The sequence below is a fragment of the Gracilinanus agilis genome, chromosome 6, assembly GCF_016433145.1.
Source record: "Gracilinanus agilis isolate LMUSP501 chromosome 6, AgileGrace, whole genome shotgun sequence".
In the NCBI taxonomy this organism is placed as follows: Eukaryota; Metazoa; Chordata; class Mammalia; order Didelphimorphia; family Didelphidae; genus Gracilinanus; species Gracilinanus agilis.
Window position 1 is genome coordinate 191216669 of NC_058135.1, and position 27319 is coordinate 191243987.

The 27319-nt window shown below is 34.0% G+C and overlaps 1 protein-coding gene across 3 annotated transcripts in view; it reads right to left on the bottom strand.

Annotated features, from left to right (window-relative positions):
* STIM2 (stromal interaction molecule 2) overlaps window positions 1-27319 on the bottom strand; it is a 181835-nt gene that overhangs the window by 51274 nt on the left and 103242 nt on the right. For all 3 annotated transcript variants that reach the window (XM_044680604.1, XM_044680603.1, XM_044680602.1), the window contains exon 3: window positions 15672-15786. In XM_044680604.1, the coding sequence (XP_044536539.1) occupies window positions 15672-15786 (115 nt within the window). The remainder of the gene's footprint in view (window positions 1-15671; window positions 15787-27319) is intronic.

Consider the following 27319-nt stretch of genomic DNA (forward strand, 5'->3'; position numbering starts at 1 on the left):
TAGGACCTCCCGTCTCTAGGCCTGGCTCTCAATCCACTGAGCTACCCAGCTGCCCCTTAATCATACATGTTTTACAAAAATTTTGGTTTTTTTTCCCCCCTTTTCCTCCCAAACAGTAAGTTAATTTTAAAAAATAAAAAATTTAAAAATAAAAAAATGTATTTTTACCAGTAAATATATCTTAAGATGGACTTGACAAAAGTAACAAACAAACCTAAGAGACAGTAGCATTCAACAACAAGCAATTCTCAGTCAAATACAAGTTTCCTGCAGTTATCTCAAATTCAATTCTTTAGTATTTTTTCTAATTCACTATAGCAAAATCCTATCTTCATATATCTCTGTAACATCTAACTGAAAAATCATACTGGAATATGAGTGGGCATAACTCCTAATAAAAATGTGCTATTCATATGTAAAAGTACAGAACTGGTCTATACACTTTGAGTTGTTTTCCCAATACTGGTCTTGGTTTTCCAATTAAACATTTGCACATTCTTGCCCAATACTTCAAAAATGGCAATAACAAATAGCTACTCTTACCCTCCACCCCTCTTTCTTGAAATTCTCTCTTCTCTTAGCTTCAGTGATACCATCTTCCTGGTTTCCTCCTCTGTCACTGATCACTCTTCAGCTGTCTCCATTACTTTTTATTTCTTAAAATTGCTCCTTTAATTATGAGTTTCCCTCATAAGGCTCTATCCTGAATGTACTGTTCTTCTCTGCCTATGCTCACTTCTTAGGCTATAACTTAAGTTCAAATTCACATTTTTAGTTCCAGCCTTCCTTCAAAGTTGTGTTCCAGGTTTGTATTTCCAATAATGTGTATTTGTATTGTCACCTCAAGCTTATTATATCCAAAATAAAACTCATCAACTCCACCCAAAAACATCCTCCCTCCCCAACAAACCCTTCATTATTAGTGTATCGTTTTTCTTTCAACTTTTCAGGTAGAAACCTTGGGAGCTTGTCCTTCAACTCCTATACCTCATCTATCAATCTAGTTGATATTTCACTTAAAAATATCTCTTAGATTCACATATTCTCATCTCTAATACTACCTTATTGGGCTCATCCAACATTTGGATTACTACAAAAGTATTTTAGTTATCTCCAGTTCCTTTATCTATCTTACTCAGTATTGCTAAACTACTTTTACCCCCATTACTACTTTGATTATAACCCTCAGTTTAAAAGTCTGTAATAGCTCCCCACATTAAATCTAAAGTCCTCTACTTGCCCTCCTGTTTTCTCCATAAACTGGTCAGATGCTACTCTATACTTTCAACCTTATCTCCCCCACTAATCTTAAACTCACATTCTCTGTTCTAGCCAACTGAATAGCCTTGTTATCTTTTGAAGGTTTCATGTCTGTATGTGCCTCTGCACTTCTGCTCAGGCCTTTTGGACATGGAGTGCCTCTTCCCTACTCTGCCCTTCTATCTAAATCTTACTCATCTTTTGAGGTTTAAGTCAAGTTCCACCTAGTAGATATGAATGAAGCCTTTTCTAGTACTGTAATCTACAATGAGATATTTCCTTCTCAGAATTCTTACTATACCTTGATCACTCTTCAATAATTGGGCACTTAACTTATTTTAAAAATGTTTCATGATGTGCAAATTTTCTTTCCTTGACTACACTTTTCTAAGTAAGGACCTACATAGTATGTGCTCAATAAATATCTGATGATTAAAGACCCAAGTAAATGTCCTTCTGCCAGAAAATAAATTTGTCCCTTTATTACTTCAGCTTCTGTTCTATATTTCTCTGATTTTCAAAAAGGCCCCAAAAATTACTTCAGTAATCTGAAATGAGCTGTGAAATCTGAAAGATCTATATAGTATCCTCATTCTTTCAGCTTTAAGACTTGGGAGTAAAACTAGAGGACAAAAATTAGATAAAGAAAGGAAAGGTCAGTTGTGACAGTAAGTATTACTAAAAACTCTAGTTAAGAAGATCTTCATATGCAAAGCAACTATTTGATACACAAGACAGGTAAAGAGCTTTGTTTATCATACTCCAGAGAAAAGAGAGTGAATAACCATACAAAGAAAGAAAAGAGCTTTCCAGACAGGATCTTTGAATGTCTCAATAATGTGGAATAGTTAAATTTTTTAATATTCTCCCAGACATCAAAATATAATTTGAGGTCTTAAATTTGAACTATGTTACAGATAAATGAACTGTATTATCAAAGGTAAACCCAGCTTGTCAGCCTTTGAAAATTCAAATTTTTTACTAATTTGTAAAATTGTATACCTTCCAACACTGTTGCTTCTATATCAGCAAACAAAAAAAGCATAATGAAGAAAATTTAAAGAAGACAAAAAGATTATTTTAAAAATAATTAAAACAAATGACACACTTGGAGGGAAGGGAAACTATAAAGAACAAACAATTTCTGCTTCCTCATTAAAAAAGAGATAAAATAAAATATTAGTCCTGTTTGAGGTAGAATTCGATGTTAATGAATGTTTTACAGAATTTGCTTGCATGCATTTTAATGCCCAGGACTGTAAGCAAAAGTCAACCCTTCCCTCCCCCACCAAAGATTAAGAAAGTTCAATGCAACACTTCCATATGCAACTTACTCCCAGTAGTTCCAATAACAAAAAACAATCTGCTGTTCAAAACAAGCCCACTGATTCTAAATAGTGAATCACAAACAGTGACAAGTGGCCAGCCCTCATTTTACCTTCTGGAGAAGGTTCTGCTACTGTACTTCCAAACTTGAGGTATCCCTTGAGTCTGTGAACACAGCAGAGGAGAAATGTAGAGCAATTCAGGTGTGTAGAAAACCATAAGAAGGCAATTCTGCACAAATTCACACTCAATTTTTGAAAAGTATATCTTTAGTAAATTACAATGAAAGCAGGACATAGTTAATTACATTCCAGAAAATGTTCTACCTTAAAAATGTACCTGATGAAGTGAAAATACTTATTCTCAGAGACTTCATGAAGAACAAGGTACAAAGAGATGTAGTGATGAAGCAAATTTACGTGCACTTGACACAAATGATAATTTTCTATCATATCCTGAGAGCTTATAAATAAGATATTAAAAGATATATAAAAAGAAGTCAGATCCATCTGAAATTCAAACCTTTCCCAATACAAGAGGTATAATTTTATTCATTTTGAAAAATCAGACATCATGGGTCCTTAGTTCCTCCAATTTCTAAGATTCCCATCTCCCTCCATTTCATTATGCACAACAAGAAAAGTAAAGGAGTAAAGAAAAAAAACTAAAATAACCATACAGATCCCTAATAAGTATGCCTTATAGAAAAGAAACAGGAGCTGAACTGCTAAACAGATGGTCATTACTGAGAGACCAATAACATTTCATGGTCTCCAAACTTACTTATTTGGCTACTTCTGTATACCACAAAGTGAGTTATTTAATTAAAATAGGGTCAGCAACAGCCTGTAACTGAAAGGAAATAAATTAATTTTTATTTATAGTGAAGTATCTACTCTTAATTTCCAAATATTTTAAAATAATTTTTGTTACTTTAGTAGAGATTCACTCAGGACATTCTCTAGTGTTTGTAGGCAAAACCTACAATATGAATTGATCAATATGAATCTATAATCTGCTTTCTATGTAAGAGAAATAAATGACTTTTTCATCAGTGGTATCAGTAACATTTCTAATATTCTAGATGTATATATCACCCACAAAAGCATCGTATTCTGAGGACATAACATTGCATCCTATGAAAAATAAGCATTTTCTTCACTGTAAGAGAACAAATGCTTCTTTCAAATGACAGCATAATAAAAAAAAAAGTATATGAAAACTAAAATGTTAAAGTACCAGATACACATAATAAGCCTTAGGAAGTTGGGTTTTAAAAAAATATGTCAAAGTTAACTTGTCCCAGCTATTAAAATAGTTTAGAACTTTGGAAGGAGGAGAGGGTCATTTAAGTTTTCTAGGTCTCAGTTTTCTCTGCTGAAAAATGAGTGAGTTGGCCTACATAAGGTTCAAGGTTGTTCCAACAACCTTGTTTCCAGCTATAACTCCATGATTCCTATCATTCTTTTGACATCAAGATACAACAACCTCAAATTTGCTCATCCCTTCCAACCACATGTCAAATAAGTCAACTTCACTGAAGAAAGAAAACTATAAAAACTCCTAAACAAAAAAGTACTAGAAATCTTTATCACATTTTTTGTGGTGATTTTAAAAAGTTGGTTGCAGAAGACCTTATTTGTAATATTATACTTACATCTCTGGAATATTTTTCTCCTCAAATTATTGGCAACAGCAAAACTTATTAGTTTTTAATTATAATTTTTAAACAAGAGAAATAGTGATGAAAACAAAGTAGTCAGAATTTTGAAATTCACCTTCATTATTAACCTATTTCTCTATATGTCGGTATTTTCATTTTACTTAAGGCCCCCGCTGTGTGCCAGACACTATTTTGGTGATGGGACTAAAGAAACAATAATAAAACTGCCCCTGCCTTAAGGATCATAACATATACATAAAAAATGTGGGTAGTTAAATAGGTAGATTGATAGAAGAATGTACTGAATGAATGAATAAAAGTGAATACAAAGTATAAAGGTCGGGTCAAAAATCAACCTACTCCATTTAGCCCCAAAACATTTATCAGGCAGAAGTATATATCTACTGCATAATCCTGATACATGACTTCAAAATGTATCCTAACCAATCAAACAAATACTTTAGATTAAGTGTTAAAAGTCCTTGAAAGCTATTGGATGAACAGCAGTGATACTATACAAGTTTGTCTTTGCCAAATAGGCAAAAGTTTTGGTCGATTCCAGTGGGGATTATATCAAACTAGAGAACTAGTTCAGAACTCTGAGAGTCAAGCAAGCAAGAGGGGGCAACGTTCTAGTTAAAACTCTTGAAGGAACCTATTAGACTATAGGGAAGAAGATATCAGGCTCCACCTTCTCTTTGATCAAACAAGGACCTCTCCAATTTCACTGATTTAGTGTGCTTTACATCTTTCCATATATCTCCTAGTAATATCCCTGGAACTAACAGCAGTGATAGCATTAAGAGCCAAGGACAGACTGCACTCAGATCCATAGCTCTACAAAAAGCTTGGGAGATGAATGCACCATACATAAGAAAAACATCTAAATGACTTCAGCAAAAGGACTTTGGAAAACTTATTTCTCTGCCACACATACTCTCTAAGCTTAATACAACTTTCCCCTAGAACCTGTATATAGTGGTGATATAGTGTGTCATAGACTTTGAGGAAAGAAGGGGTAGATGTTTTGTACCAATTGTTCTTCCAATACTACTTCATATTAAAAGTCTCTTAAATCTGGCAAAGTGATAATTATCCATTAATCATGAGAAGAAAGCCATAGGTATGGATTTGTGAACTTCCTATCAGTAGGAAAACACAACCTTTCAGGAATTCTAGAGCCCCAAGAACCATGATTTGGGGGACTTTATTCCTCAGTAGGAAGTTAGGGTTGAAAGAGCATACCCAGAGTACATCCTACAAAAGTAATTTGAGAGAAGGCACTAGGAACTAGAGAAAAGGCCAACTGAAGTTTATACTACCTCAATAAAATATCCATTTCTAAAAGATTTCTAAGACATAGAAGTAGTCAGATTTTATGGAAGCTAAGGATTCTAAGACAAAGGAACACATTCCAGTCAAGGGACAGCCTATGTAAAATCATAGCTATGGAAAGCAGCATCTTTCACAACATAAAAGAAAAGTACTTTATCAAGCTACTTTCAGGATAAGAAGATAAAAATTAAGGACTGGAGAGACTTGGTATTTGGAAGACAATCATATAGTAAGAAAAACAAAGTGAAAGCAGAGAAAATCAGTCCCACACCAAATTGGTATGGTTTCATCCTCACCATCAACAAAAAGGATCTTCAGAATATGTAGAAAAAAATAGTGATGAGGGAATTAAGACAAAGGTAGATTAGGAGTCAGTAAGAAGGTACCTAGATCCTCTACATGAGTTCAAGACTCCTAGACCAAATGAAAAACAATTCAGGGTAGTAACATCAAAACCTGAAAGCTGCATAGTGCTTGAAGGACTGCAAAGTGTTTTTTAATATATGATTTTTATTTGATACCCACAATTACCTGTGAGGTTGGTAGTATAAACTACCCCAAAATGAAAGAACTGGACTTTGGAATGATTAGATTACTTGAGTAAAAGTAATGAAAGGACATATAGATCTAAGCACTAAAGGTGAATGATCTTTAAGAAATTGTTTAGAATGGTAAAAATAACAGAAGATTTGAAAGTAAAGGTTCTAATTTTTCAAAGAGAAAATCTGAAATTCTGGAAACCAGAGATTAACTTGATGAAAAGGTGATTTTGGGGGTGATTACTGGTACTTCTGAGAAGTCATACCAGAAAAATTTCAATTTTTTAAAACTAGATTATTAGGCTAAAATATCAGGAAACTATATATATGTATATATATATACACATACACACACACACATACACACACCTTTTCCTCATGGGAAAATTGTACTCTATCCATGTAACTGTTCTATGCAAAGATATGTGAACTTTTGTCTTATCCTTCCCAAATCATGGTAGGCCTCCATCTTCCTTCCCTTTATTCACTTCCTGGCCATCTCCAAATAATGCCATGATCACAACAGTATACCTAGATCTTAGAATAGTATGTAGCACATATTAAGTGGCTATCAGTGTTTTATTTATCCACCTATCATCTATCCATCAATCTATCCTTGTAGGAAAAATGTAGAAATTTGGCCTGGATGACTGCACAGTTAGCAGGATAAATTAGTACACAATAGGAAAAAGTGCTCTTAACAGTATTTCTACAGAGCTCTACTCTGATTTATTCCACATTTTTATCAGGGTTTTGGATAAGAAGTGTTTACCAATTCTAGAGATAATAAAAGGTAAAGATTTACAGCTAATACTGCAATCTAACAAGTCCTCAACAATCTAGAAAAAAAAAGATGAATTTTTGTTTGTCAGATTTTGCAACTTTATCATCATACCCAATATCCAGTCATAGAAATTCCCTCCTGTGATGCAGACTGACAATATATCTGTGACTTATAATTTCAGAGAGGCTACTAGAGCACTGAGCGTGGCGTATCTGTGGTCACACAATATGTATTAGTCAGGACTGACATTTGGGTTTTTCAGATTCCAAAGGCAAGCAATCCTCTACCGGCTAAGCCAGGATTTCTCTACAAATGAAATCTAATCAAGATAACTGTGAAGAGTTCAATTAGATATTTTAAACAACTGAAATTATAACAGAATGGGAGAGACCTGGATTAATAATAATAATAATAATTGCTATGGAAAAAAACTAAAGTTAAAATAGCTGCTCCTTTAAAAGTCATATGATCCTCACTTTAATGAAATTTGTAACTAGGACAAGTTTGACAATGACCACATTGTGTATATGACTAACAAGTCCATTCTTGACTACTGTTTGGGTCTAGGCAACAGAGAAAAATTGACAGGTAGGAGAATAAACCAAATAAGCTAACCCAGAAAATTTGCACACCTTGAAACCATAACATCTGAAAAACAACACAAAGACCTAAGTATGTTTGACCCAATAAAGATGAAGAACCATAACATCTGAAAAAAACACAAAGACCTAAGTATGTTTGACCCAATAAAGATGAAGAACTGGATAGGATATGGTTAACTATCTTCGTCAGTCTAATGGGGAAGAGATATTCTACCTATTTGCAGAAGGAAGGTCCAAAATAAAGCAGCTGCATCTTATATCAATACAGGGGAACTTCTAGGAAATCAGTGAGCTGAGAATGAAAAGAGCTGCCTCACAAAATAGAATTCTCTTTCAAACAGAATTTTCAGATTATAATTGAAGGCAATTTTCTTGGAGAAGCTACAGAAACAATGTATGCTTAACAAAGATTAGTCTAGATAGCCTTCACTGTTCCTTCTAAAAATGAAATCTGAAATATGATTTACTACTATTTTAGAAAAAAAAGGTGGCAGGAGAATATATAATTCCTCCTCAAAACTTCAAGTTAGATTTTTATCTTCATATAGTGATTTACACTGTGGTTTTAGCATATATCCTTATGGGTGTTAATAATGCCAGAAAATTTTAATTTTTTAAGCCAAGATCAAGTCAACAAACATTGAATAATTGCTTATTATGAACCAAGCACTGTCTTAAGTGCCAGGAATAGTCTTTAAAAGGCAGATAGAAAGATCCCTCCCCTTCAAGGCACTCCGTCTAAAGGAAGTGGGGAGCAGCAAGCAAATAACCATGCACAAACAAGTTACATACAGGATGAATTAGTGATATTCTCTGAGTGAGGCACTTAAGATTTAAAAAACTGGGGAACAGGTTCTTGGAAAAAAGTGGACTTCAGTTGAGGCCTGAAGGAAGTCAGGGAAGCTAGAAGATAAAGATGAGGAGGAAGTGTGTACCAGACATGGGGGAAAGGTAGAGAAAATATTCTAGGTGATGAAATGGGGTGTTTTGAGTTAAAGCAAGGAATTCTGTGTCACTAAATCATAGAGTATATGAGGAGTAAAGTACTAAGAAGTCTGGTAAAACAGAAGGGGCCAAGTTTCAAAGGTCTTTGAGTAGAAGATTTTATATTTATTTCTGTTTTTTTGCTTTTTAAAACCTTACCTTCCATCATAGAATCAATACTGTGTATTGATTCCAAGGCAGAGGAGTAGTAAGGGCTAGGCAATGGGGATTAAGAGACTTGTCCAGGGTCATACCACTAGGAAGTGTCTGGGGCCATATTTGACCTCCAGTCTCTCCCTGGCTCTCTATCCACTGAACCACTTAGCTTCTCCCTTTTATATTTGGTTCTAAAGGTAACTAAACATGGTTTGGAAGATAACATGAGTTTTGGGGAAATAATTTTGGTATCTTAGCTAAGATAAACAGGACTGGAGATCAACCCGAAAGGCTATTGTAGTAGTCCAACCCTGCGGTAATTAAGGCCTATACCAGAGTCGGTGAAATCTTTTAGAGATCACATGCTTAAACTGCACCTTCAAGACACCTGTGAGCCCCGCCGCATTGTCCCCAGAGAGTGGAGGAAGTGCTCACATTGCTCTGTTGGACAGAGGAGTGGGGCATAAAAAAAATGTCCTCAGATGCAGTGGAGAGGCGGGAATGGAATATACATGCCATATCTTCACCAACAGAGCCTATACCATGGTGCTGGCAGTATCAGATGAGAGAATGGGGCATATACAAGAGATATTACAAAGACAGAAAAAAACAAGACTTGACAACTGATTGAATGTTGAGGGTGAGAGAGTGGATTATAAGATGATATTTAGTTGAGAGGTTGAATGACAAGAGGATTGGGAGATCCTCAAGAGAGTAACTGGGAAGTTTTGAAGAGGAGAGGGCCAGTGAGTTCAATTTGGGATATTCAGATCAAGATGTCCAATAAGCAACAAGACAATGCAAGTCTGAAGATCAGGAGAAAAGTTAGGGTGGATTAAACAGATTTGAGAATCACCAATATGGAAAAGCTTAAACTGTAGGAGCTGGTGAGATCATCAAGCTATAAAATATAGAAAGAGATGAAAGGAGGGTCCAGGGCAGGGCCTTGAAGGACACTAAAAGACAGCATTCTCAAAAATTTAACCACTAACAGGAAGAAAGATATAGGATGAAAGTAAGCAAGGATGGACAGATCAAGTAAGGATTTTTTGAGGGTAGGGAAAGATGTTTACAAACAGTGGGGAAGCAACCAGCACCAGGGTAAACTGAAACCCTGTTTTAGGCACTGGCTATATAAACAAAAATAAAACAGTTCCTGCCCTAAAAGCATTATTATTTTAAGAGTGAAATAACAGCTGAGTAAATAAGTAAATTAAGGGATTTTGTTTGTTTTTTGATAGAGAGGGAGTTAGTATCTGCAAAGATGGGAAAACTTTCTTACAGAAGGTAGAGCTAGAGCAGAATTTTGAAAGAAATACAAGATTCTTAGAAGTTGAGGAGGAAGTACATTACAAACACAAACACTAGAAAATGGTCATTTGCACATATGGAGAAAGGAGAACTTCATTTGGAGAAAAGAAAGGATAATAGTCAACAATAATGTTAGAAAATCAGGGCAGAACTAAATTGTGAAAGTCTATAAAAGTCAGAGATTAATTTGTATTTGACCCTAAAGGCAACAGGGTTTGGAGTTTATGGAGCAGGGAAGTGACATGGACATATGTGCAATTTAAGAACATTATTTTGATGGCTGTGTGGAAGAGAGTGAAGAAAAGGAGGCCTTGAGGCAAGGAGGATCAAATACGAGATTACTGAAAGAGAGACCAGACAAGAGGTAATGAGGGCCTGAACAAAGGCAAAGGCTATGTGGGTAGAGGGAAGGAATCAGATATAAGAAACATGACTGAGGTGGAAATAGCAAGATTTAGAGACTAAGTGAATGTGTCTGGTGAAAGAGAAATCAGGTATAATAACACCAAGGTTGCAAACCAGTGGAACTTAAGGTACCAGCACCCAGGCCAGGAGGAAATTAACTCCAACCTAGAGATGAATCTAGTTGCAAAGGTCTGGCTTTCAGTCTTACCTTCTCTAACTCTTCTTGGAGTTTAGAAGTACACAGAGCTTTAAGTCTGAATATGCTCAGCTGAGTCTAGCAGAGTAATTCACCATAATCATTTTATAGGGATAACTATATGTCTCACTTGTTCAGGATTATTATTAAAATAGAAAGATTAGGTGTGCCAAATGATAAGGAAATATATATATATATATATATGCATGCTTCTATAAATATATTACCATATGTGTGTATATGAAGTTTATTTACCTCTATGACGAAAGTATGAGCATCTAGTTGCATTCCCCATAAGACCTAGCGCCATGCTACACATACAATATTCATTCTTTTTTTTTTAAACTCTTACCTTCGACCTTAGAATCAATACTATGTATTGGTTCCAAGGCAGAAGAGTGGTAAGGGCTAGGCAGTGGGGGTTAAGTGACGTGCCCAGGGACACATAGCTATGAAGTATCTGAGGCCAAATTTGAACCTAGGACCTCCCATTTCTAGGCCTGGCTCTCAATCCACTGAGCTACCCGGCTGTCCCCATAAGTCCCTTTTAATATTTATTCATCATACAACTTGTTAATAGTACTGACTATACGCTCATATGGTTGGAATTTTTAGGTTTTTTTTCCCTAGTAGTATTCTACATTTCCTTGTTTTTATAATAACATGCTTTTAAAACAACTGGTCAGGGTTGAAGCATAATTATGGAAACATGAGTTAGATATCTTGAAATAGTGATTAACTCTATAGCTCTAACTTTGTTGATATTCTAAGCAAATAAGCTAGCTAGCCATTCATCAATACTCTAATATAAAACATCTCAAAAGTGCTAGAAGAAAGGATTTACTTACATAAGATTCCATTTTCATTTAGGGCTGTATTTTATCACAAAATCTATTTTAGAGAAAAGCAATTGTCATACTCTCCCTTAAGATTAAGAATTTAAAAACCCTTATTATCAGGAATTAATTCCTTATATCTAAGAGGCAGTCTGATAACTTTATTAGTAGTCAGAACACTTGGATTTATAGCCTTGGTCATAACACTTACACAATCCTTGAATTAGTAATATATTGTTAACTTCTTTGAGTCCATCTCCTTATTTTAGAAATAGTAATAGCAACATCTGCAGTAAACTCTCAAATCTATTGTGAGGACCCGAAAAGCAGTGTCAATTATAAAGCACTATTCAACTATGAGGTATCATAATTGTATGTGACCTAAATTTCTTCTGATGAAAGGTAAACTCATCTGCACTTCTGTTATTGTCACAGGAGACAGAGGGTACTTAATCCTGGGATAAGAGCTCTCTTAGATAAAAGACTATTATTCGTTTTAAAAACACATTTAAATTGAGCCATATACTTTTTTTCCTCTAATAGTAACTCAGATCATTTATATCTTCCTCAAAAAGTAAGAATTTAACAGCACTTTTCTAAAATTTCTCTGAGGCTAGTATAGCCCTCTTTAGTTCTTTAAAAAAAAATTAACTAGTATAATGTAGGAAAGATTATCTTGCAGTTCTTATGAATACTATATTGCATATTTATTTTACTAAACATTCTTACTAAAAAGGTCCAACACTAATAAATTAGTTAAGCCTTTAATTAAGGCTTAAATCTTTATTTAATTAAGCCTAAAATCTTCTCAGATATTCTTGGACATAGTTCTTTCCATTAACATTTTTATGGGTATACTATTATTTTTAAATGACTTTTCAAATTTATCAAAATCACTTTGTATTCTAAAATAAAATCCCAATATAATTCTCATTTTCACTGAAAAGCAAAGCAAACAAACTTTTTTATGGTCATGGAAGTATCATTCACTATAATAAAAATGTTACATAAACTCAGAACCAATATCTGCATATCTTTAAAACAACAGTTCTTCCCAGGCAACAATAACCCATTAATAAACAATCTTTAGGATCAGAAGTTTTTAACTTTGCATCATAAGCCCCTTGGACAGTCCAATGGAATCTATGGATCCCTTCTCAGAAGAACATTTTGAAATGCATAAAATAAAATATATAAGAGTAATGAAAGTAAAGGTGTAGTTTTTCCCCATTCTAGTTAAAAGGATCCCTTAAAATGTTAAGATGAACCATTTAAGGATCTGTAGACCCCAGGTTAAGACTTCTTGCTCAAGATTCAGACTACCATAAAGTTATGTTATAATCTATATAGATTCATATTTTTCCATTTTATTTTTGAATCTTTGATTGATAGAGGAGTCAGCTAGAAGGTGCACTGGATCTGGAGTTAAGGAGACATGAGTTCAAATTTAGTCTCAGACATTTACTAACTGTGTGACTGTTTATTTCTTGTTTGTCTCCATTTCCTCATCTATAAAAAGGAGCTAATAATAGCACCCAACTTCTAGAGTCTGTTGTGAGGATCAAATGAAATATATGTAAAGCAATTTTACAAAGTTTAAAGAGCCACATGAAGCTAGCTATAATTATTACTATTATTATGTCATCATTATTATTATATACAAGACAAGTTCAACTGAACATAAAATAGTTATCATTGAAGTGATTCAAAATCCTTGACAAATTAGACCGTGTACTTTACTGAACTTTTCAGATAACTAAAGTTATCCCTTTAGGCACTAAAACTTTTATTTAAAGGACTTTTTTATAGAAATTGTTCTAAGGCTTACTCTATAAACCCCAATCTTTTGGGATTTATATTGAGCCTCTTATACTAATTAGTGCCATACTGCTTTCTTTCTCTTCATAAGTCTCTGGATCATTTTTTAGAATATAAAGTAACATACTCTGCCTACAATATGATACATGTGTATAAACAAATCTACATGAGCATATAAAAACTAAAGTATAATGTTTGCACGTACATAATCATAAGTATTGTTGCTTTTGTACCTACATGCCAGGATATATAAAGATTGTATATGTGTGTATAGATATATATGTTTGTGAATATAAAAGTATATATGTTTGTATATGCATGATTTGGGAATCTTCAATGACCCTCAAGAATTACCCTTACTTCTTTAAATTTGCTACTTTATTTTCTACACACTTATGTGAATAATGAATTGAGAAATGCTCCTGTAATGTAAAATAAAGTACACAAATTCTATGACCAACATTGAACTAATACTCTGACACTGAGTTCACTAAGAGTGATTTTTTACTTATTCTGAGGTCACAAAAATATACAAATCCAAACAAATGGATTACTTTGAAACATTTAATATTCTTCCTTGATTTGTCAGTTCTATTATTTTAGCAGACAGAAATTAGTTTCATGTGAGTACTTTGCAAAATCATGCTAAGTATTACCCAGCACTGCATTCTTCTCAAAAAAATCACAATCATATTAATTTTTACCAGTAATTTACCAATAAATAAATTTTACCAGTAATTGAATATGTACAGATGCTGAGTTTAGAGATTTACAATTTAATGGTTACTCCTTATTCAAAGAGAAATTTTTAAAGGATTTCTTTCATTCAAGTTAGACTTATTATAAATATTAAAGAATAATAAATTTATTATAATAACCACAACAGTAATAAAATCATTAAGTATTATGTAATGACATCCCAGTTTTCTTTTTTTTTAAACCCTTGTACTTTGGTGTATTTTCTCATAGGTGGAAGAGTGGTAAGGGTGGGCAATGGGGGTCAAGTGACTTGCCCAGGGTCACACAGCTGGAAGTGGCTGAGGCCGGGTTTGAACCTAGGACCTCCTGTCTCTAGGCCTGACTCTCACTCCACTGAGCTATCCAGCTGCCCCTCCCAGTTTTCTTAAAAGTGTATAGTCATGAAAACATTTTAATATGACTAGGATTTTCTTAAATCACCTTTTTACTAGATCTTCATTCCTTTAGTTTCCTATGTCATTAATCTACTGTTAACATATTTTTATTCCTTTCTTAAAACAAGGTTTTAAAACAATAATTTAGTAAATATACACTTTATCTTCCTTTGAGTCAGCTATCCATGTCTTCCTTTAATAAACAATATTTTATTTGCATTTCTAGATTTATATATAATTGTAGCCTATTAGGTACTTGTATTTGAAAATAGGATAAAAGATCACTTAGAAAATCTTAAACTTATAAAGTCAATTTCTATACCCAAAAAATCATTGGAAAAATTTTCTCTGTATTTTAATTTTCCTTATTTGCTTAGTATATTTAATAAAATCTATTTAGCTTTCTTGCCTGTATTTCTAAACATTTTACAATTTCTTTCCTTTCAGCTTTCACATTTTCTTTCTTTATTGCATAAAGCCAGCAATATGTTATCCTATGAGTGCTTTCTAACTTTAAGACTAGAGACTTAGGGTAAAATAGTAATATGGAATGGAATGGGAAAGTATTTATTAAGCATAGACTGTGGCCCACGTAATGTACTAAGGGCTGGGGAAACCAAGAGAAAAGTCAAATAAATCCTGCTCTCAAAGGGTTCATCCTCTAAGAAAAATAACATACAAAACCATTGACTATCCTTAAAGATAGTGCTCATGCCAAATGGAATGATCATGTACTTAAGTTCTGATAGGGAAACCTTGGGATTACTAATAGCAGAAGAAATGGTCCCAGAATAAAAGAATAGTGGGTTGAAGAATCAGAGTGGAGTGAAGATCTAGGATATCTCCAAAAGAGTTGAGGATGATGAGGATTATCAGTCTGATAATGAATTCATGTTTCATTGCTTCTCCTTTTCTCATGTACTTCTTTGAAAAACCTTAGCCAGAGTTTGGGTAGAGTCAGAAAAAGGAGATATAATATAACTAAAATCAATCAATTTGGTGAAAAAACATCAAAACTACTAGCAATAGTTAGATTCTAGAATTCTTTAAGCATTTAAATACTTGTCTTTCATAACCAAAAGAAACTCAAAAGTCGTTTTTTTATCTTAACTAATAAATTTTAAAAGTCCATAAGTAAATTTATCCTTAAAATGTTGAAAATTTATCACTAGACACTAACATTTATAGAACGTTATTGATGAAACAAATTTTTTCACTTAAATGTTTTGAAAAAATCACCTGGAAAAAGACATGAGTTAACAAAAATTAAGTACAGAATATGTGAAGGGGGGGTAGAATCTCAGCATTTTAAATTTGCCTTACCTTCTGATGTTTTCCATCTTTTCCATAAGTCTTCAACAGTAATATGTTTATCTTCTCTATGAAGATGGCTATGTTTATTAGTAGCATCCTTATATTTCATATCTTCTCTGATAAACTATCAAAAAGAAAACTGAAGGTTAAATACTAGTAAGTAAATTAAATGCCATTCGTAATGAATTAAATAGAATAAATGCTCAATTGCATAATTTTTTTTTTAAGTTTCATGCTTTACTGCCTCTAAAATTGAATCTCTCCAGACACCAGAAAATAGTCAGAGGAATATAAGGCTGGCTATAGAGAAAGAAGCAGATAATGCTTGATTGAACTGATTCCTGGTCAAGTGTCAAGAAACAGGAAGTCTGTTGTTCAAATGGGTAATAGCAACAGCAGTGGAATTAAAAAACATTTACTTCTTTGACTATGAAAACTATTTTAGTTTGAAGAAAAGGAAAACAAAAGATATACATTCTTTTTCATGTTTAAATTAAAATTTAAAGAAATTTCTAGGCTTTTAAAAAATATAAATCCTAAATTCTTATTTTAAAAAACTAGTGAAATATTATTTAAGACTATAAATATATAACAAATAGTTTTTGATAAAATTTCATTCAAATTTAGTTATTGTATCAACTCAATTAATTTCTCAGTGCTTGAAAGGCCTTCACCCTCTAAGACAGTAAGTTGAAGAGAATGTAATAGCTTGCATTGGTAAAGGCATTCTCCTCATCCATAAGAGTCACTGAAATGCCACTGAAATCAAATGTCCTGTAGGAACCCTATTTCTATCCCTTTATTAACATTCTACGAGGAAAAAGATTCTGACTCTCATGGCTAAGAAAGTTGGGAGCAATAGGTATAAAAATTTTCAAAAGTATATGTTGAGGAAAAATTACAAAGAAGGGTGAATGACTACAAAAAGACTGAAAAGTTTCTATGACAAATCAACACAAGTACAAATCTTAGAAACCAATCAACAAATACCGATGAAGTGACTACTAGATTCTGGACAATGTGATAAGGACATAAGTACAAAGAATGAAATAATCTCTGCTTGCAAGTGAATCTAAGAGGAGAGACAACAAAACATATACCTAATATATACAACATAAATGTAAAGTGAGTAAACAATTTAGTTAATTACAAGATAATTTGGAAGAGAGAACACTAACAATAGAGAAGATCAGAAAAGGTAAGCATGAGATGGATCTTAAAAGGAAGGTTTGAAGGGGGATTCTAGGCATGTGAGAAGTGATTCCAAGAATTTGAGCCAGTCAATGCAGACAACAAGATAGCACATATGAAGATTGGCACCTCGTATGTTTTGGGAGTATTTTGTTAGGTAAGTTAGTGATATATTGTTTCTTCTTTGTTGGCTGCCAGCTACAGTTGAGGTAACAGGTTTGGTCTACTAAAAATGACTGAAGGTAACACTCTATGGAGACTAAAGTAAAAACAACTCTATTTAATAAGATTTAAATGGTTTAAAGATTGGTTAAAAAGTTGAGGATAGGATGTTAACCCTAAGGGGGGGGGCGGGGTGGAATCTACCTTATCCCACTCCCAAACTAGGACCTGAAGTCCCAGGTCTTCTCTGAACTCCTTAAATCTATAACTAAACCCAAAATCTATGCTAATTTGTTAATATCCTTATATAAGTCTTAAAGGTACTATCTCTTTGAAATTTCAGCTCACTCCTCCAACTGTTACTACTTCTGGCCTACTCAGGATTCTCAGCCTGGTAGGCCTCAAACCAAGTCAGGTTTCTGGGCAGAGCCACTCTGTAATCACAGGGGAAAAATCAGCCTTTTACTTTCTTCCTTTTTGTTGGTCTTCTTCAATAGCTATTCCCAACTCTCCAAACTCTTCCTTCCTCCAAACTGCCACTCAGGGTTTCTGGGTTTCCCAGAGAGCTGAGTTTCAGCTTTCTCCAAGACAGATATACAGCCAAGAGTGAGTGACAGCTGGAAAACCAACATACTTCTCCTCCTCAAGATTCCCTGTAGGGTGCTGGTGGAGTTGTGAATTGATCCAACCATTCTGGATGGCAATTTAGAACTATGCCCAAAGGGCTTTAAATGACTGTCTGCCTTTAGATCTAGCCACACCATTGCTGGGTTTGTATCCCAAAAAGAAAATAAGGAAAAAGACTTGTACAAAAATATTTATAGCCATGTTCTTTGTGGTGACAAAATTTTGGAAAATGAAGGTATACCCTTCGATTGGGGAATGGCTGAACAAATTATGGTGTCTGTTGGTGATGGAATACTATTGCACTATAAGGAATAATGAATTGGAGGAATTCCATTTGAACTGGAAAGACTTCCAGGAATTGATGCAGAGTGAAAGGAGCAGAACCAGGAGAACACTGTACACAAAGACAGATATGCTGTGGTATAATCGAATGTAATGGACTTCTGTACTGGCAGCGATGCAATGATCCAAGACATTTCTGAGAGACTTATGAGAAAGAATACTATCTACATCCAGAGAAAGAACTGTGGGAGCAGAAACACAAAAGAAAAACAACGGCTTAATCACAATGTAGACTCTGTACGATCACCCTAGTGCAAATATCAATAATATGGAAATGGATCTTGATCAATGACACATGTAAAACCCAGTGGAATTGCATGCTGGCTATGGGGGAGGGGAGGAGGGAGAGAAAGAACATGAATCATATAAACATGGAAAATTTTTTTCGATTGAGCAATAAAAATAAAACAAAAATAAATAAATAAATGAATTAATTGGGGGGGGGGGGTAGAGTGGTGGATGGCCACTGAGGACTTCATTTGGCATTAACTTATCATGATCTTGTGACTATAAATGCAGAATACTGGTGTGTGGTAAAATGTGCTTAAGATATATACATTTAAAGAAAGTCAATATTTCCTGAAGACTGACTCCTTGAGGCCAGACTTTTTTAAAATTGAAAAAATTAAAATGTAACATAAAGGGGGGAAAAAAAAAGATTCCCTGCAGGCCTCAAAATTCTCTGCCAGGAACCTTTCTCCAAGATTCCAAGTTGGGATTAGGGCAATGTGATCTGGCATTTTCTTTACTCCATCCAAAGATTAATAAATCCAAATCTTATTTAATCCTAATAACTTCCCCCATAAGATCTTTTGGAAAGACAGACATGTCTTTCCCAATGGATCTTAGTAAACCATGATATATTAATCTATGCTTAAACTATTATTCTATTTCCCAAACACAGTCCTTAACTTAACCGTATCTTATTCTATCACCATACAGTACCTATGCTAAAGATAGAAAGAGAATTTCAAGAAAGAGGAAAAAAAATTAAGGAAAATACTTGCAAACATTACAATTACAGAACCTCAAAATGCAAACATTTGCAGTAATACAGTAACACAGCCACAAATTGTAGCCTATGCTGTTATAGAAAGCAAAAGCCTATCTAATGCAAAACCTATGCAAACAATTCAAACTGCATCTTACAAACACTATGGAAAAAAATTCTCAACAAACTTTTAACTATACTAATACATTATGCTAATACAGGAACAATCTATAGGTAACACTCAAAATTAAGTTGCAATGTTAAGAAAACTAAAACCTTGTAAGAAACTTAACTATACAAAAATATGCACTAAAAAAACCTCAAAATTAATTTGCAATGTTAAGAAAACTAAAACTTTGTAAGAAACCTAACTATACAAATATACAAAACTACATGCTATTTATATGCTATAAACATACTATTTACAAATCCCTTTAAATCACTTATTAGCATATAAAACTCCCCCATGAAGTGGGTATAGAAAACTTTGAAGGTTTCCTTTAATAAAGATATAGATTCTCCTTTAATGTCACCTCATAGGAATCTATGAAAACTCCCCTTGAGATAATAATCTACTCTATAATAAAATCTTTTTATCTATTGTAATACTTCTATTATAATTTGCTTAACCCTTATTTAGTTACATTACCATGAATATTACTGAGTTATGTAGTGTTGCAAATTATGTTATAACTGTGTTCCATATGTTATTAATCATTTTAAAACTAGAAAATTTCCTATGCTAAATACTTACCATTTCTCTTCTTTGTAGAAACCTCTGTGTTACACAAGTCCATCTGTCATCTACATGCAATGCAATACCTTCATGTCTTCTGTCTTCTTGCACACACCTGTGTTGCTGTCAGTGTTCAATGTTGATTGTAGCTATGTGTTGTTATTGTGTTATGTAATTCAGTGCAATGTTCTTAAAATAGTGTCTGGCCATTCTGTTGTCCTCTTTCTGTTGTCATTGTCCTCATGTCATTGTCCTTGTGTAGCCTTTGTGTAGTTGTCACCTTGATCTTTGTCTCCTCGTTCTTGATCAACCTCTTCACCAAAAGCCAATTCCACTGATGAAACTTCTTCTCCTGTAGACACCTTCTTGATATGCAAACAGCAAATCCAAGATGTTTTGCCTTCTACTCTTATAGCTGTTGGTATTGTCATTAAAACTTTTAATGGATCTTCCCAAGCTGGTTGTGTAGCATTTGTTCTGCTAAAATTCTTAATATATACAGAATCTCCTGACTATATGTTGTGTAGTGTGTAATCTACTGGTCCTGTTTGTACTAATCCCCCCATTTCTTGTAGTTCTTTGACACTCTTTTGCAATTCCCTCACATACTCAGCAATTTGAACATCTCTTCCTAGGATAGATATAAAAACTGGTGTAAATGTTTTTATCTGCATAGGAGAATGTCCATTCAGAATCTCATAAGGTGAAATGTGCAAGTCCCCTCTAAGCCTTGTTCTCAGATAGACTAGTGTAAGTGGTAGTACATCCGGCCATTTGAGATGAATTTCTATACACAGTTTACCTATTATGGACTTTATTTCCCTGCTCACTCTCTCAACCTGACCTGAGCTTTGAGGATGGTAAGGAACATGGAATTTAGGTGTTATTCCCAGATTTTCATAGATTGTTTTAAAACTGAGTCCGTAAAGTGTGTCCCTCTTCAGAATCCAACCTCCCTGGTATACCAAACCTAGGTATGATCTCTCTTAGTAAAACCTTTGCCACAAAGCTAGCTGTGTTTTTGCTAGATGGAAAAACTTCAAGCCATCCTGTTAGCTGATCTATAATTACCAAGTAGTATTTTTATTTCCCTTGCTTAGGCGTGCTTATGTAATCTATTTGCAGGTATTCAAAGGGTGTGAATGCTAGAGGACATCCCCCAAAAGCTTTTGGTTTAAATACATGTTGGTTATACTTCTGGCAAACTGATAGTTAAAGGCAGACCTTTGAAGCAATGCTGGTAATACCAGGTGCAAACCATGTTCTCTTCACTGTGTCTACTACTGCTTGTGTCCCAAAGTGACCTTTTGTATGTATGGCTTGGCAGATAGGAATGTAAAATGATCTTGAGAGATTAGGTTTTCCCACTGACGCTATCCAGATACCATTGTGTTGTTGGGCTTTGAAATTTTGCTTCCACTTTTGTACCTCTTTCTCTGTGTAGGCTTTTTTTAGATCTGTTTCAATAATTACAGAGAGATTTAGTATGAGTTCAGGACCTTGTTCTGCAGCAAATTTAGCTGTGATATCAGCTCTATGATTTCCTTTTGCAACAAAATCATCATTGTGTATGTGGGCCTTGCAGTGGACTACTGCCAGTTGTTTAGGAAGCTGCGAATTTTGTAACAATTCATGGATTATTTCTGCATTAGCAAATGTTCTACCTGAAGATGTTAAAAACCTACACTGAAGCCATAACAACCAATTGCATGGCATATACTAAATGCATATTTCAAATCAGTGAATATTGTGGCAGGAATCTTTCTCCAAGATTCCAAGCTGGGCTTAAGGCAATGTGATCTGTCATTTTCTTTACTCTGTCCAAAGCTTACTAAATCCAAATCTTATTTAATCTTAATATGTGTTAAGCATGGGGTACTTGAATATGGTGTACAGGAAGAAAACTAATGTCCAATGAGGCTCAAAAGAAGGGCTAACTTGACTAATTATTTGATGTACACCAAATTCAATCCAGCAAGCATCTATGAAGCACTCTTCTCATATGAGGTACTATGCTATACACTACGGCTATAAAAACTGAAAAACAATCTTGGTCTACAAGAAGTTTACATTCTACTAAAGGAACATACAAGTATATACATGTTAACTTGACAATAAAGAAGAGAGCACTAATTAGAGAATCTGGAAAGATTTCCTAAAGGAGGTGGCATAAATGTAAGTACTAAAAGAAGATGAGAATATAAGAGGTAGAGAGATAATGTATTTTGGGCAGAGGGAAGTTGAGGAAGAGTTACAAAATCTTTCACAGTCAATTATCTTTGCAGTACTGCTGTTACTGTATAGCTTGCCTTCCTAGTTCTGTTCATTTCATTTCATCAGTTTATAAGTCTTCCTAAGTAGTTCTTACAGCACAACAGTATTCCATTAGAATTCCAAAAGAATTTCCAATTCTTTGTCACAATCAAGAGAGACTCCATAAATATTTTTGTACAAATAGGTCCTTGTTCCTGTTCCTTGATTTCTTTGGAATATATATCTAGAAGTGCTCACTTTACTTTTTCTAAAACCATTCCCTTCATCATTTCTTATAACACAATAATATTCCATCACACTGAAAAACCACAACTTGTCCAGCCATTCCCCAATTGACAGGCATGCCCTCAGTTCCCAATTCTTTGCCATTCCAATACAGTATAAATATTTTTATACATATGGGGCATTTTTTTCCTTATTCTTTGATATTCTTAGTGTATCACACTAGTAACTATAGTGCTAAGTCAAAAGGTATGCAGTTTTACAGCCTTTTGGACATCATTCCAAACTGCTTTCCATAAGAGTTAGTGACCCTATAATCTTAACACTTACAAGATGTGTATTAATAGAGGGAATTTCCACACTGTGAGCTCCTTAAAAATTAATTTCCCTATGTCTCTTCCCTTTCAAAGGCACCATCCAGAGCTAAGCACAACCCTAAATCTCCTTTCTATAATGCTGTAAGAAATTATCAAAAAGATGATTTCAATGAGGAGTGTCCCTCAAATGGGGGGAATGGTTGAACAAATAGTGGTTTCTGACAGTGATGGAATACTATTGTGCTGAAAAGAATGATGACCTGCAGGAATTCCATGTGAACTGGAAAGATGTCCAGGAATTGATGCAGAAAGGAGCAGAACTAGAAAACATTGTACACAGAGACTGAAACACTATGGCACAATTGAATGTAATAAATTTTTCTACTAATAGCAAGGCAATGATCCAGCCCAGGGAAGGAAAGAACATAATTCATGTAACCATGGAAAAATATTCTAAATAAATAAATTTTTTCAAAGGATGATTTCAGAAAAAGCTGGAAAGATCTACATGAACTTCAGAATTAAAAAAAAAAGCAGAAATAGGAGAAAACTGCACACAATAACAGCAATATTGTAGAATGATCAACTGAAAGACTTGACTACTCTCAGCAATACAATGATCCAAAACAATTCTGAAGGACTTATGACAAAAGAATTGTTGGAGTTGAATGCAGATCAAAGCATGCTATTTTTCACATTAGTTTATTTATAGTTTTATTTGGGAGTTTTGATTTAACATGAGTATTCTCTTACAACAATGACCAATACAGAAAGCATGTATAATGATAGTACATGTACAGTCCACATCAAATTGTTTACCATCTCTGAGAGGAGGAGTAAAAAGAGGGAAAGTTTGATCTTATAGTGTAAGGAAAATATGTTAAAACTTGTTACATGTAATTTGGGAAAATAAAATATCTTTGAATAAAAAAAGAACTATAAAGTATTTTAAGTGCTATGCAGGCATATAGTATTATTATTACTAGATGTAAAACAAATTACTAGGTTTAGTGGAAATACTGAAGAAGAGACAATTCTTATGATAAACTAAAAAAGCATTTAATGGATTTTAGTGACATGTAAGTTCAATATTAATTTACACAATGTAGCCAAAAACCATATGATTATATCAGTAGATGAAAAGGTTTTTGACAAATCAAAACACTCATATCTAGTAAAAATATTTGAAAGCACTGGTAGAAATAGATTTTTCATTATATTATTATGAAATTTATGTTTGTAATCAGCAGCAAACATCATTTGTAATGGGGGATAAATTAGAAGCCTTCCCTATAAGATCAGGAGTAAAACAAATTTTCCATTATCACCAATATTATTCTAAACTGTAGTATAAATGTTAGCAGTAGCAATAAGATTAAAAAAAAGACATTGAATGTATCAAAATAGGACACAAGGCAAAAAAATGGTCTCTTTTCACAGCTGATATAATAATATAGAGAGAAAATCCTAGAGATCCAAATAAAATTAATTGAAAATATCAATAACTTTAGCAAATTAGGAGGTTATAAATAAACTCATAAATTATCAATATTTCTATAAATTACTAACAAAGTTTAGCCGGAAGGAATAATAACCCATTTAAATTAACCACAGCTAAAATAAAATACCTTGGAGAATATCTTCCAAAACAAATATAGGAAACTATATAAATATAATTATAAAACACTTTTGTTTGACAAAGATAAAGTTCTGAGTTTGGGGAATAATAATTCACTACTGATAAATGGAAATTTGGGGAAGAATGAAACAAATCAGAAGTGGAGAAACAGAGAACTGAAGGAAGGAATCCAAGGAAGGCAGAGGAAGCACTTAGAATTCTGAGAAATTAACTGCCACAGGGGAAGAAGGCTTTGAACTCTGGGGAGAGTTATCATCTCCAAAACTCAGCTCCTGCATCCTTTGAACCCTTAACTTATTCCTGACAGACATCAGCCATCTACTGACCATCTTGTGGTCTCATTCTCTGTTTACTACACCTGAAGAAGCCTCAAATAAAAATAGCCATAACTGCTGACCAGAACTACTGAGTTTGCCTTGGTGGGCTGGTTTCTCACCAAGGTAGACAGGGTCAAACTTGGCACCTAACTCTATCTTCAATTATAACTGGATCTTAAGACTATTTATTGTGGACTTAGCTTAGTTTTAGTTAGATAGATGGGGAAATTGAGGCAGAGAGGAAGATAGAGCAGCCTTAACCCAACTAAAGGAAAAAGAAATCCTGCTAAGGATCAGTTGGTGGGAGAAAGGTAGAATTGGTTTAGTTTAGGAAAATCCACAGTCCTCTTCCCTCACCCTTTCCTAAACCTGTTTTTATAATAAATTCTGTAATTTTTTATCTTAGAGTGGTTTTAACTGGCCTAAGATCAGAGAACTGTCATCTTGCCTCTGATCTAGAAAGGGTCATCAGCCTTAACTAGGTAAAGCAAAATCCTATTCACTCGTCTTTATTAACCATCCTATTAGTAAAAATTGTTTGTAAAACTGGAAAACAATTTGTTTGGAAACTAGATATGAACCAGTATCTGACATCATTTACCAAGACAGAATCAAAATGGAAACATGACCTAGGAATAAAGAGAGATATTATGAACAAATTGGAAAAAGGGAACATATTATCTATTAGATTTATGAATAGAATAAGTTATGCATAAACAAAAATTAGAAAGCATTGCAAACTATAAAATGGAGAATTTTGAATATATTAAGTTGAAAAGATTTGTACAAATAAAGCTAAAGTAGTCAAGACTGGAAGAAAAGTAACAAGTTGGGGGGAAAGGGGACTTGGAATTTTATAGAGGTCTCATATCTGAAATCCACAGAAAACTTTGTCAAATATATAAGAATATAGAACATTCTCTAAATCAGTGGTTCCCAAACTTTTTTGGCCTATTGCCCCCTTTCCAGAAAAAATATTACTTAGCCCCCTGGAAATTAATTTTTTTTAAATTTTAATAGCAATTAATAGGAAAGATAAATGCACCTGTGGCCATCACTGCCCCTCTGGATCGCTGCAACACCCACCAGGGGGCGGTAGTGCCCACTTTGAGAATCACTGCTCTAAATCATTACTGATTAGAGAAATGCAAACTGAAACAACTGAGATATCATCTCATACCTATCAAATTGGGAAAAATGATTAAAAAAATAAAAGTTGGGGGACATAGAAAATAGAAACCACTAATATACACTGTTGGTGAACCTATGAAATAATTTAACCATTTTGGAGAGTGTAAAATTAAAATTAACATAATAATGCCAAATATTATATTTTATAATATTTATTAATAATAAAGTAATTTATCTAAAAAAACAAACCATACCCAAGCTAATCTACCTATTCAAAATGCCTACTCCACCAAACCTGCAACAAGAAGGAAAGAGATCACTAGGTGGAAGAAGGGAGAATTTATATCCTGGCTACATCAGTACATAACAATAGGAGGAGAGTGGGGTGCTGGGTAATGTAGTTCAAGGGTTCAAAATCTCTAATTACACATTCCCTCCTGTGATCATTTGGGAGACCAAGCATAATCAACTTAAAACTCTAAAGATTTTTAACTAAAGATATATCCAATATTGTAGTTTCTAAAGGGAAATTACAATGATTTGGGGATAAAGGGAAATAAAAGAGAAAAAAAACAATTATTGCTACATTTGACAAAAAGCCAATTAGGAGGCAGTCCCCTTTTGGCCTAAGAGTATACATTCAAAATAAATGCATTCAACCTCCCCCTTCCACCCCCTCCATAGTTCAAATCACCACATTCCAAAGTTCACTCTGGATCTCGTGGTACAGTGTGTGGTTTCTGCAGGCACATTCATGGCGTCTTCTCCAAAAAGTTATTTTCCGGATTTGGGGAAGTAGCAAGTTTTTTAACCTAAAATTACTCTCAAAAGATTTAAACTTTGCATTATAGGATAATAATACATACCCCCGAGGAGGATATTGACAAACACAGAGATCACTCAGAGATGCATGGCTGAGTTATGAGATATATGAATCAATTGATGAAAAAAATCAAAAACATCAAAAATCCAAATAAAAGAGAAAAAATAACTTGTGGGTAAAATATAAAATATCAAAGTCTTATATGTAAAAATGCTAAGTAATGGAAAAATAAACCTATAGCATCAGGGCCCAATTAAAGTGATTTATGTTCCATAAGCCTGTAATATCAATTATGTACTTACCCAATCAGCAACCAGGACTACAGAAAGTTTACCACAAATTGAAAGGGAAAAGGGACTAGATTTTAGCAGCAAATGGGAAATAGCATTCCCTGGTCTGATTTTACATTTTCTCTCAGGGATACAGAGCCAGGAGTGAGGTGCTTGATAGAATGTGGGACAGGAAAAGTCTGCATCTGACATATATCAAACAACCGCAACCTTGAACCTCAAACAAGTTCAAGTCCTCTTGCTTTGGCTCAGAATCTCCTAAACCCCACTGGGATTGGGTTGGTCTCTGACCTTGTGCTCAATTGGCACTATGCAGGTCAGCTTCTTTGGCACTGAGCAGTGGCTCTTTTTGTAATCCCTTCTCCTGGAATCAGACAGTTATTAAGCAAAGTCCCATAATTTTTAAACAATCAATGGCAGATTTCTATAGTCTAAAGCTTTTGGGTATGCAGTTACCAGTCAGGACTAATGGACATTTTAAACTTATCCTACAGCAAAATCAAAAAACCTTAATACTGGTAACATGTGCTCCAAACACACACACACACACACACACAAAGAGAGAGAGAGAGAGAGAGAGAGAGAGAGAGAGAGA